Below are 11,670 nucleotides of genomic sequence, written 5' to 3'. Positions count from 1 at the left end.
GGATGAGCCATCACGAAACCATCTTGGCTATCCTTTTTATTCTGTCACTCTGCTGCTGTGATGTGTGATGTGGGGTTGAGCAGGATTAACCATTTATCAGGCTTTCTGCAGAGCATTAAGCTTTTTGGGGCGTGTTTCCAGTCACTGATGAGCTCATTTGGACTCTGTGTCATCATGTTTGGGTTTGTTTGTCACGGGGAAAGGCTGAAAGAATACCAGTGACGTAAGCTGTCGTCCCTGGAAAGAATGGAAATTTAAAAATATAAATTCAGAAACTGACCTGAATTCGGATCAGATAAAAACAAAAAACTGCTGAAACTGTTGGCAAAGAGAGACAGAATACAACAGTACAATAGCATAAAGAACTGAAGGTAAGTAGAAAAACAATGCACAACATCCTCATAGCTTCTGACAGGTTTTTATAAGAAGTCGTAGAAGTAAAGTTTTTTCTCTGAACGTCATAAATAACTAACAGGAACACCGGGATTTTCCGTCATTAATAATTCACCAGAAGTGGATTCTTTCATGCTCACACTTCAGGGATGATGAAAGAGTAACATCTGTGAATGTAAAGAATCAGGTTTTGCCAGCCTGTTTGTTGCCCTGCACGCCGTATTTGTTACTTTATGTTTTCATAATCATCCTCAGTTAGAAACAAACTGTTCTTCCAATTTTGTTTCTTATAGAATCCATAGCATTCTTAAAAGTTCTCAAGTCCACCTTAAATTACGTCGTAGACCTTTATTATACTGATACTTTGAACTGTCCAACATCTGCTCTTTCACAGTGGCATCGACAGGAAACACCGAGCTGAGCTCAGAGAGCAGCTTTCTTCATATAACCACAGCATGAAGAAGAAAAAGCAGCAGCGCGTCAGACGCACCAAAAATCAGCATAAAAAGTTAAAAAATGTAAGAAAACTTCCAACATCACAAAGTTTCACTCTCAAACAGAACATCCAAGATAAAGAAGAAACTGACAGACCTGGGCATCAGTTCCCTCATCTGCAAATGGTTACTGGACTTCCTGACCAACCGCCCCCAACATGTCCGGCTGGATAACCACTGCTCATCTACCATCACAATGAACACCGGTGTACCACAAGGCTGTGTGATGAGCCCTTTCCTCTACTCCCTCTTCACCCACGACTGCAGACCTGCTGATGGTTCCAACACCATCATTAAGTTTGCAGATGACACCACGGTGATTGGCCTCATCAGTGACAACGATGAGGCCGCCTACAGGGAGGAGGTGGATCGTCTGGCTGAGTGGTGCGACACAAACAACCTGCTGCTTAACACCGAGAAGACCAAGTAGCTCATCGTGGACTACAGGAGGAATGCTGACCCACATCCACCCATCCACATTAAGGGGACGGCTGTGGAGCGTGTGAGCAGCTTCAAGTTCCTGGGAGTCCACATCTCCGAGGATCTCACCTGGACGACCAACTGCTCCAAGCTGGTCAAGAAGGCTCACCAGCGCCTCTTCTTCTTGAGGACTCTGAGGAAGAACCACCTGTCCTCAGACATCCTGGTGAACTTCTATCGTTGCACCATCGAGAGCATCCTGACCAACTGTATAACAGTCTGGTACGGGAACTGCTCTGCCTCGGACCGGAAGGCGTTGCAGAGGGTCGTGAAAACTGCCCAGCGCATCGCCGGAGCACCACTTCCTGCCATAAAAGACATCTACAGGAAGCGGTGTCTGAAAAGGGCTGGGAAAATCATCAGAGACCCCAGTCACCCATCACATGGACTCTTCACCCTCCTGCCCTCTGGGAGGCGCCACAGGAGCCTCCGGACTAAGACCACCAGGTACCGGAACAGCTTCTTCCCCACAGCTGTCAGACTCCTGAACTCTGCCTCCTGACATCTGACCCACGTTAAACTCATGGACTGAACATACACACACCCACAATGGACAACTGTACCCTCAAACACAATAATAACATGGAGTGAACCACCACTCACAACCACTAGCACTTTATATAGCCTCTGTAGAAACTATCTACACCCTCACTTATCTTAACTGCACTACTGTATAGCTCTGTGTAAATAATCATTCTGTACATTCAATAATCTTTAATCCTACAACTGTTTACAACTTGCATAGTTCCCATTTCTGTATAGCTGTATATCTCAGATTTCTGTAAAGTTATTTATTTCATATTCTGTATAGTTTTTCATATTTATATCCTGTTCATAGCTTGTACTCACTACAGCCTGTACATACTTAGTTATAGAATATTCACAACATACTTCATACCGTGTACATTATAACATACCATAATAGACCCATTTCTGTAATATACTTACATATCTATACTATTGCTAATATATATTGTAATATACCTATATCACTAAAGCACTTCTGGATGGATGCAAACTGCATTTCGTTGCCCTGTACCTGTGCATGTGCAATGACAATAAAGTTGAATTCTATTCTATTCTATTCTAAACAGAAGGCTATGAAAAATGTGTCTGAAGATGCACGATTACTCTGAATGATACGTGAGTCGTGTTTCTGGGAAAAAGATGAAGCTCTAGGAAGTACGGTGTTAACCGCCCCTGGTTTGTTGGGTGTAAACAGATTTGCTTGTGACTCTTAACACTTTGAGAAAGTGGCTGTTGGGGTGGATGGTGGGTCTGTAAAGCCTGCAAGTGTCACATTACAGCGAGTTTAAAATCGAGATGGTGGTCTGTTTGGTTAAATGTGGGGCAGTTTGATCGACTTCAGGAAATAAGGTGGTCTTGGCTGAATGTAAATTAAATTGCTTCTCACGTGAATTTTTTTTTTCTTGATTAAACCAAAGGACAGTCTTCTTCCTCAAACATAACCAAACACTACCAGGAGCAAACCATGTCTGGGAAACTGAGTCTTTAAGAGTCAGACTTACAAAAAAGCTCAGATTAAAAAACACTAAAGAGAAAAAAGCTGCAAACACGCTGAAATCTTCACATATTTATTGATAGGCCCAAATAAATGGGTGAAATTGTGGAAGTTCTACCTCTTTTAGCGCTGCAAATAAACATGTTGCACACATGCATTCTTCACACAGATTTTTCTCATTTAATTTTTTATTATTTATGTTTACATTGTGTCTCATCTCTAAAGTTTATGGTTGTACTGATTTTACTGTAACGTGGTATTTCTTGTGGTTAAAGATTTCCGTGAACGCAAACAAGCGGGAGTCTGAGAGCTTCCCGGACGAGTTGATCGGGTGGTTTTCTGATCATCAGCAGGAGTTCGATCAGCTGTTCATCTGCGGTGACGAAGACAGAAGTGAATCAGTCAGCCTGAAGGACTTTGAGCTGGGTAATCCATCACCCCTGACCTGAATAATCCGAGATTTTCTTTGCCAGGATGGGAGAAGGCTCTCTCGCTTCTTTGAGTGACACATAAAGATAATCGCAGAAGAGAAGGAGATATGTGAGTCAGTACTAAATGCCACAGTGTCATTGTGCTGAAGTATTTATGGAGGGTACTGTGAATCAGGCTCTTGGTAATGTCAGCGGAGCCTCATTTCCTCCTCACAGATAAGAGTAGCTGGCTCTGGGAAACAAAACCAGGACAATGTTCCTTTTGTCAGTCTGACTTCAGACACACTGAGTAAACTTCCAGAGAGATTACGGCGCAGACCTGCAGCATAACACTGCAGCTATGACTCTGACTGGGAAGACCTACAGCACAGAATCACTGCTGTAGGTCTTAATAATCAATAAATTACTTTTACAGCACATCCAATGTGATCATTTATAGCTTCATTTCCAGGTTTATAGATCATACACGATTCACAGAGAGACCTCAGGTTATCTCATCTTCTGAACAAAACTGTCTCTGCGTCTTTAACACGTCTCCATAAAAGCGTTTTTTTTATTGGCCAGCATCTGGAAGCTTTGTGAGGGGCACTCGTGAGCTGCAGGAGAAAAGAGGGAATCACATTTTAACCATTAAGATATTTTCATGTCCTAAAGATAATTACTCACATGTGGGCAAAATATGGCTTGCGCACCACATGATCCTGGCCTTTGAAGCCCTAAAAGGAAAACTAAACAACCATCTAAATCTCGGTGCAGATGAGTAAAGGCTGTGCTGTTATTATTAAACTGGATTTCAGAGGAGGGCGTTCCACTTACACGTGCACGCTCTCTATGTTTTTACTGTGCTGCAGGTTTGATGAGTTTGGGTGTCCCCTGTCAGCAGTTTCAGCTCCACATGCTGACTCAGCAGCTGAAGACCTTCAATGACACGATTAGTTATGAAGATTTGATGAAACAAATACAGTCTCTGAGGTGAAACAAACTTATTTCTCTATCAGTATTTGATTATCTTTCCTTTTATAGGTTTATGAGTTTACTTGATTTTATTTCCCACAGTGACAGTGCAGAGCTCCACGCTCAGATACCAGGGCACTTCATAAAAAGACAAGAACCAGTGGAGACAGAAAATGTAAAACATCAGCAGAGACTGCAAAACACTGAAGCCCAGAGGTATTGAGCTCATTATGTGTTATATTTTATGAACAGAACATTCATTCTATAAAGATAAAAATAAAGGTGAACGCAGTTTTGCAAATAAAAGAATCAGTGCCGCGTTTTACAAATACACAAACATAGATGTGACAGATGTGGCTCTGGTATTTCATGAGTTTGTATGATTTGAAAAATATCACAGTTTTATTTTTGTAAAGTTTTCTCAAGTGTATTTTTTTGGCAAAATTAGCTGATTTTAGCAATTGGAAAATTTTCAAATAAAAAAAATTAATTAATGTAACCTTGTTTTCCTGTTTGTGTAATTTCTTGAAGTTCAATATTTTTTAAAGAGTTAAATATTTTATTATTTTCATAAATTTTACTATTTATAAGTTATGTACAATTTTATTATTTGTTTTTATTTTTTATTATCTGTTCATATTGCCTTATATTTACCAAAATAAATATAAATATTTAGTGGAATATGTGGAAAAAATTATATTTTGATTGTAAATCATCAATTAAAATTTAACTTGATTTTATTACCTAGAAAATGATTTAGAAAAAAAGATTTACAATTTTAAAATTTGCATACAGTGCAGACATGAAGCCACAAAATCCCTCTGACTTGTTTTTAGAGTAAGTGGGAGGAGCAGCAGCTGGTTTTAAAATATCATAAAGCCAGACAGACATCAGACATGTCCTGGAGAAAAGCAGTTTCGACAGTTTCTGTGGCTGCACTGGGACAAACTGGGCAGCTCCTGGGAAACACAATCAGGCTGTGTTGACATTCATTCCAAACCTCATGAGTGAGGTTAACCAGGCTGAGTTATTCCTGACCCTCAGCTGTAAATCACACTGTGACTCCGCTCCTGTAACTCAGACGCCCAAAATGACAACATTGGGACACAAGCAGCCTCAACAGCTCTGAAAACAAAGGACTCGGGGCGACCTTTAGCTGGCCCGCTGACAGGTGCCGTTGCCTTTTTCTGACCTGGCTGCTGTGATTGTTTTCCTGTGCCACAGAAGGATGTTTTAGCAGTAAATCACACACATAACATAATGTGCACAGCCCGAGTTGAATTGAATTCACTTTTTTCCCCCTCTTTTGCTGTACTGGTTTGATAAAATTAGACTTCGAGTCAAAAACATTACATTTCACAAGCTGATGTTATTTAAACCCACTGATTGCTTGATTACATTAGCAAACAGCACGCCGTGTCTGGAAAGTCTCCAGGGGTTTAGGCCTGGAGTTTGTTTCTCGGACGTGTGGTTAAGATGCTGAAACAAACATGTTTTTGCAGTATTTTCATTATTTGCATTTAGCCTTGATGCGTTCTGTCTGATGTTAACAAAAGCTAGAGATGAATAATTTCTGTTTATCTGATTTAACACGGAAAACACATCGAATGGTTAAAATGACATATTTTAATGTTTCATGAAAAACATTGGCTCTTTTCGAAACACACCTTAAAAAACACTGGGATGGGGGCAGTATAAAGGCTGGAAAACTAAGTTATGCTAAAAAGAAAGAATGGGAGAAACATTTTGTACCTAATCAGGTTAACTGGCAACAGGTCACAAATGGCAAATGTAAGTGCTGTGCTCTAAATTATTCCCTAATTTACTATAATGATGACGACCATTCAGACATTAAACTAGTGATTCAGACCAGAAATTCATCAGGACGCTGTAAATCAAATGACAAGATTCTCACATTATTCTTAATACCACAGCAGTCCCCCCCTGCTGGTTAATTAGAAACAGTGTTGGGGAGTAACGGAATACATGTATTTAAAATACAAAATATGAGTAACTGTATTCCGTTACAGTTACCGTTTAAAAAGGTGGCATTCCGAATACAGTTACTTTGTTGAAATAAATGGATTACACGGCGGTCTTTTCCTGTTTTATACGTTAGGCCAGGGGTGTCAAACTCAAATACACAGTGGGCCAAAATTCAAAACTGGAACAAAGTCGCGGGCTAACATTAATATTTATTGAAAAAAAAATCTTCCTCCAGATATAAGAATGAATCTTTTCTTATGGACTCAAATACATTTTGCTGGAAAACTGAATATGGAACAAGCAAAGCATAATACTAAACAATATATATATTAGCTGTATAATACCAGTAGGCCAGCTCTAATAGTAATTTGGTATGGCTTCGCGGGCCAAATGTAATTAGCCTGCGGGCCAAATTTGGCCCGCGGGCCAGAGTTTGACACCTATGCGTTAGGCTGTCCCCTCTTTTTTTGGTAATTCCACGCCGGTGGAAACCCAAACAAAACGCGCATTAAGAGGCTCTAATGCCTGTGTCTCAATCTCAAACTGCAGCCCGCAATGACGTGAAGAAATAGTTTTAAAAATTATTGTTCAAAAAATTATTTAATATGAAGGCAATAGGCAGAGTGTTACAGGCATAGCCCTAAAGAATGCAGCCTCATGGGCAGTGTAGTCCAGTTGTAAGTAAGCTATTAAAAGTTGACCCAGACAACAAAGTAAAGCTAGTTTTCAGCTATGAGCCCGCAGAACCCAACGTATTAGTCAGAGGTCCCTTTACTACGATTTGGAGCCGCGGACCTGTTTTATATAAGCGCAGAATAGTTTTCTCTACGAGATGCCTGCAAAAAGTGCAGCCTTACCTAATGTCCACCTACTGTTACTCATTTATATTAAGATTTAAAAATCTAGTTGGTGTTGGTACGCTGCGTATCCTTCAGTAATAGTAATAAATCACACAGCAATAGTACATTCATGTAGTTGTAAAAAGCATGATAATATATTAAGTAATCTGAATACTTTACTCTCATCTGGACTTTCAAATCCACTTAACCAACCTTTGAGCCATCTTCTGTATATATTCAATTCAATTCAGTTCAATTCAATAAAACTTTATTGATCCCGAAGGTTGACCCTGAAGGAAATTGTTTTTGTTTTTTCTTTTCAATTCAATAAAAAATATATAGTGTAGTCACATAGTTTTATAGAGTCTAAACTCAAAACTAAATTTTCATTTTCTTTAAACCGCCAGGTTCATCCGTCTGAGTGTCCGACTGATACCTTTCACCTCGGCCACAGCGCACCCTGGAAACTTTGAGGTTGTTTTATCGAGCAACCGCACAGTTTTTGGTCTGATGAGTGTGATCGAGGACCGAGCTGGGATCCAGACCTCGAGCCTGGAGGTTTTCAGTAGCAGAGTGCCAACAGAGGAGGCCCGCCTGCCCCTGGAGAGCACGCTGGAGGAGTGCGGCTTCAAAGGAGGGCCAGAGGAGAGTCCTCCAGAGGCCACCGTGTATTATGACTACAGACTGCCATTTATAGACTGTCCCATCCTCAACTACGACCACTACATTAGGTCGAATCAGGACTCTGCATCGAATCGGGGTCTGTGAATTACAAAGCTGTTTTGAGGTACCTGCACCTACTGCAGACACCAGTTTTGTTATACACCTGAGTTTCAATATAACAACAACAAAGGTGACTTCGAACAGCACCCAATGTCACACATAGTTGAGGTCAGAAGTAAACACACCCTAATCATACACATGAATGTTGTGTTCTTTCTGGGCTTTCAGGGATCCTCTTTTTCCTGGATGGAATAATTGCTCAACAGACATCTTCAATGACTTTAATGAAACAAAAATTTGGTGCACATGTTTAATATGGATTTTCCTAATCCACACAGGCTCAAATATACAGCATACACTCACTTAAATCTTTAAATACGTGGGTGCTGAGTTTTCTATAATATATTATCCTGACAAGTCCAAAGGCTATTAACTTCTCATTGGGGTCATGATTGACTTCAGCTGGTAGTTCCTCTTTACCAGGATAAAAATGATTTCTTTGACAACATTCATTGGATTGACAAATACTCAGAACAATGGGAAAGTCAAGGAGCTCAGAGAAGATCTAAGGGGAATTGTAGATTTACCTAAGAACAAGGTCTGTGACTGAGTCATCACTTTACCAAGGTCTGGAATAAGAAAACTTGTTAGGATGTTCAGGAACAACCAAGGAACCAGGACTCAAGACACTGCTGTAAAACCAGCTTTACATAGTGAAAGCAAGTTTTACATCACCACGGACTGAGAGTGTGCTCACCAAGAAAGAAGACCCTGCTCTAAAATCCAGAAAAACCCTTTAAGCTTGAAATTTGCAGCTGCAAATGCAATGACAGGCCTTTAAACCTAAGAACACTGTCCCAACTGTCAAGCATGGCGGTGGTAGCGTTACGCTCTGGGGCTGTTTCGCTGCCAGTTGTAATCATACAAGAGATATCAACAACAGCTAGACAGTTTAAACTTGGACACAGTTGGAATCCACGAAGACAACGATCCCAAACCAAAGCCCCAACCTCATCCCTATTGAAACTGTGTGGACTATGTTTAAAAATCAGGTCTGCAACAGCAAACCAACCAATTTATATCATCTCTGTCAGTTCTGCCACGTAGACACATATCCACCCAGAAGTGTGACAGGTTGTTAATGGCAACCAGAACGGGTATATATATTTGAACCTGTGTGGATTAGAGAAAATCCCAAATTAATTCAAACTCATTAACCAAGTTCTTGTATTTGTTTTAGTCATTAAAGATGTATGCTGTGCAGCCATTTCTCCCTTTAAAGAACACCTTGAAGAAATCATTAAAAGCCCCAAATTACCACAACATTAATGCCCCTGATGACCTCAGTGACAGCTAGCTGGATAACCACCCCCATGTTGGCAGTTACTAATGTAAATATTAGCTTTACAGCTTTACTGGTGGATACAACAGTACTGTTTTATTAAACACAATTTAGTACCATGAATCAAGTAATTTGGTAAGTCGGCCAACCAGTTTTAAAAGATGTTTTCTGCTGCTCGTAAAATATAAAAATATGCAGGTATGTCTTCAGTATCCCTTTTTTGTTTGCTAGTGTTAACAAACATGGCGATAGATGCCTCATGACCTCACTCAGGTCTTCCCATTTTATTATTGAAAAGAACTGAACTCCGCACAAACTAAATTAAGAAATAAAAATTAAGACAAAGCATAAATGAAAGCTAATGAGCGCCTCGAGTGAGACCTCAGCAACATTTAAAGGAGGATTTATGTAAGAAAGCTGCAGGGAGCGCCTCACTCAGCTCCTCGCGGTCAGCTCATGCTTTAATTACACTCTCGGGGATGCAGTTTAAGCCGGCATGTGCAAATCTTCACACCAGGTCAGAGTGGCGCTTTTCCCTGCAGGGCCTCGTTGGCTGAACGCTGCCATGCTGGAATCAGTGGAAAGTGCCTGGCTGGTGGAAACCGCAGAGTCGCTATAAACAGTGGCCACCAAAGCGTGCCATGCAGCTACCACACCCCACAGCTTCCCTCCTCCTCCTACTGCTGCTGCTGCTGCTGCTCCACCCAGCCCAGCTTTTACATCCCAGCTTCACCCCCAAAGCCGCCTCCTCCTGTTTACTAACACAGGCCCGATTTAAGGAAACAGACCGTAAAATGAGGCAGGTTTTCCAAGTCAAAATAATATTTATTCCACAGGCTCAAAAATACTGCGCAGTATAAATATTACAAAACAGATGAAAAACACAGACAGACGTCAGGTGATCGAGCTCTGTGGCAGTTTTTTTTAATACATCAGAAGATGTTTTATGCTTTCATTTATTAAACCAGCTGAACACGTTAATGCTGAGCAGAACAAAGTCGGGTTTATGTTTCCTATAATAAACTGAGTTCTTCCAGAGGAGTTTGGAGAAGTTCTGGAATTTAAATGTCTCATTTTTATTTTTGGCCTTATTTATTTGAGCTCTGCGGTTTGGAGGGAAACTAAACTGTAATTAGAGCCACATTAATGAGGCAATTAACCCAATACCTCATAAAATGTGTACTGTCATGTTCCCAAAAGCTTTTCAACTTTTAAGTTGCTTTCTCACATGAAGTTTAGTGCTTTTACTTTTTTTCCATGTTTAACACAGCAGGAAGAAATCTGCTTCAAACTACCAGGAATACTCTGCATGGTTTAGGCCACAATCCGACATCTATGGTGCCAAAATCCCAATAAACTATCCCAGTAAGAAGCTGGGACAAACAGGGCGTTTGTGTAGGAAAATGTGTGAGGCTAATCTGCTGAATGGTCTCAATGAGTTAATGGTGTGTTGACATAAAAAAATAAGACAACATGAACCATGTTTGGTATTTAACATTAAAGTAGCTGCGTTTCTCTTTTCTTTGTGCTGGACTTAGTGTGGGTGCCTCAGACGCCTCCCCTTCTGCAGAGCTTTCTTCTGAAAAACTGATCCTATCGAAATGTGGGTCATGCATCAGTAAGTGGAATAGGTGTACGACGTCACCCTGACCTCTGTGTAGCCAGGCTACAGATGGCTCTGTATCATGTAAACAGCTTTTCATTTAAGTAAACAAAAGAAAATATTCTTTAGGTTTGGACTCATGAAGTTTTTTTTATTGTTTTATAGAAAGATCAATGAAGCAAATAACCTGTAGAATAATTGATAATAAAGAGGCTTCACTGTGGTTATGATTACCAATAACTTATTTTTCTGTTTCTCTGGATTGCAGCAAAACGTCCAAGCAGCGGTTCTCAAACGTTTTCTCTTGACATGCCTCACAAAGATTCACAACCTACATATTTTTATCAGTTAATACAAAATAAAAAAGTAGCTCTAAAAATTAATCAAGTTTTTTTAATTGGTTGTCCACAGCTTAACAAACAAGGGTTGTACCATCTTGTACAGCAAAAAGATAAAGAAAATAAGCTGTGGAGTAACTAATAAATATAACCTGCAGTGCTAGTTGTGATCCTCTGACTTCGTCTTAATTTAACTTCTTAACTTCCTGGTGAACCACTTTGGCTTAGTCTAAACCAGAAGAAGTTACCGATCTCTCCATATATGCCCAACAGGTCAAAGATGCAACGTAACTATACCCTAAAAAAGATCCTCATGGTTAATCCCAACTCCAGCCACTTGGTTTTTGTGCCTAAACCTAACCTGCAATTTAACTTGAAGCTGACCCAGCAGTTTTTTTCCTAACCCTGGCCACTTGTTTTATGTGTCTGACCCTAACTGCCTTTGGTTTGAGGATATCTGGTGCAGTTTCTCATTTTACCCTGATGTGGATCTCCTCCATGTCATCCGCTTCCTCTGGACCTACTTTCAAGGCTTCTTGTTTTCTTTAACGAAGCTCTAAACAGC

General features: G+C 40.3%; 1 protein-coding gene across 1 annotated transcript; it reads left to right on the top strand.

Moving 5' to 3' along the window:
• The first annotated feature begins 900 nt into the window (after positions 1 to 900).
• On the top strand, positions 901 to 8,236 carry LOC147333132 (uncharacterized). The gene is made up of 5 exons (XM_086290099.1): positions 901 to 911; positions 3,165 to 3,315; positions 4,172 to 4,292; positions 4,377 to 4,490; positions 7,507 to 8,236. Exons 3-5 carry the CDS (start codon positions 4,177 to 4,179, stop codon positions 7,865 to 7,867), a joined length of 591 nt encoding a protein of 196 aa, XP_086146225.1. The 5' UTR covers positions 901 to 911; positions 3,165 to 3,315; positions 4,172 to 4,176; the 3' UTR covers positions 7,868 to 8,236.
• Positions 8,237 to 11,670: the final 3,434 nt, after the last annotated feature.

The sequence above is a fragment of the Aulonocara sp. 'chitande type north' Nkhata Bay genome, linkage group LG4 (genome assembly GCF_057382095.1).
Source record: "Aulonocara sp. 'chitande type north' Nkhata Bay isolate Kocher_YH1m ecotype deep benthic linkage group LG4, A_spYH_male_GT1.1, whole genome shotgun sequence".
Lineage (NCBI taxonomy): Eukaryota > Metazoa > Chordata > Actinopteri > Cichliformes > Cichlidae > Aulonocara > Aulonocara sp. 'chitande type north' Nkhata Bay.
Note: the sequence above shows the minus strand (reverse complement) of the source record. Positions and strands in the feature narration are given on the sequence as shown.

Excerpts from the sequence above, each read along its gene's own strand:
- LOC147333132 (XM_086290099.1), top strand. The coding sequence starts at position 4,177 with ATGAGTTTGGGTGTCCCCTGTCAGCAGTTTCAGCTCCACATGCTGACT. Across the intron at positions 4,293-4,376 it reads AAACAAATACAGTCTCTGAG|TGACAGTGCAGAGCTCCACG; the intron begins GTGAAACAAACT and ends TATTTCCCACAG. Across the intron at positions 4,491-7,506 it reads CAAAACACTGAAGCCCAGAG|GTTCATCCGTCTGAGTGTCC; the intron begins GTATTGAGCTCA and ends TTAAACCGCCAG.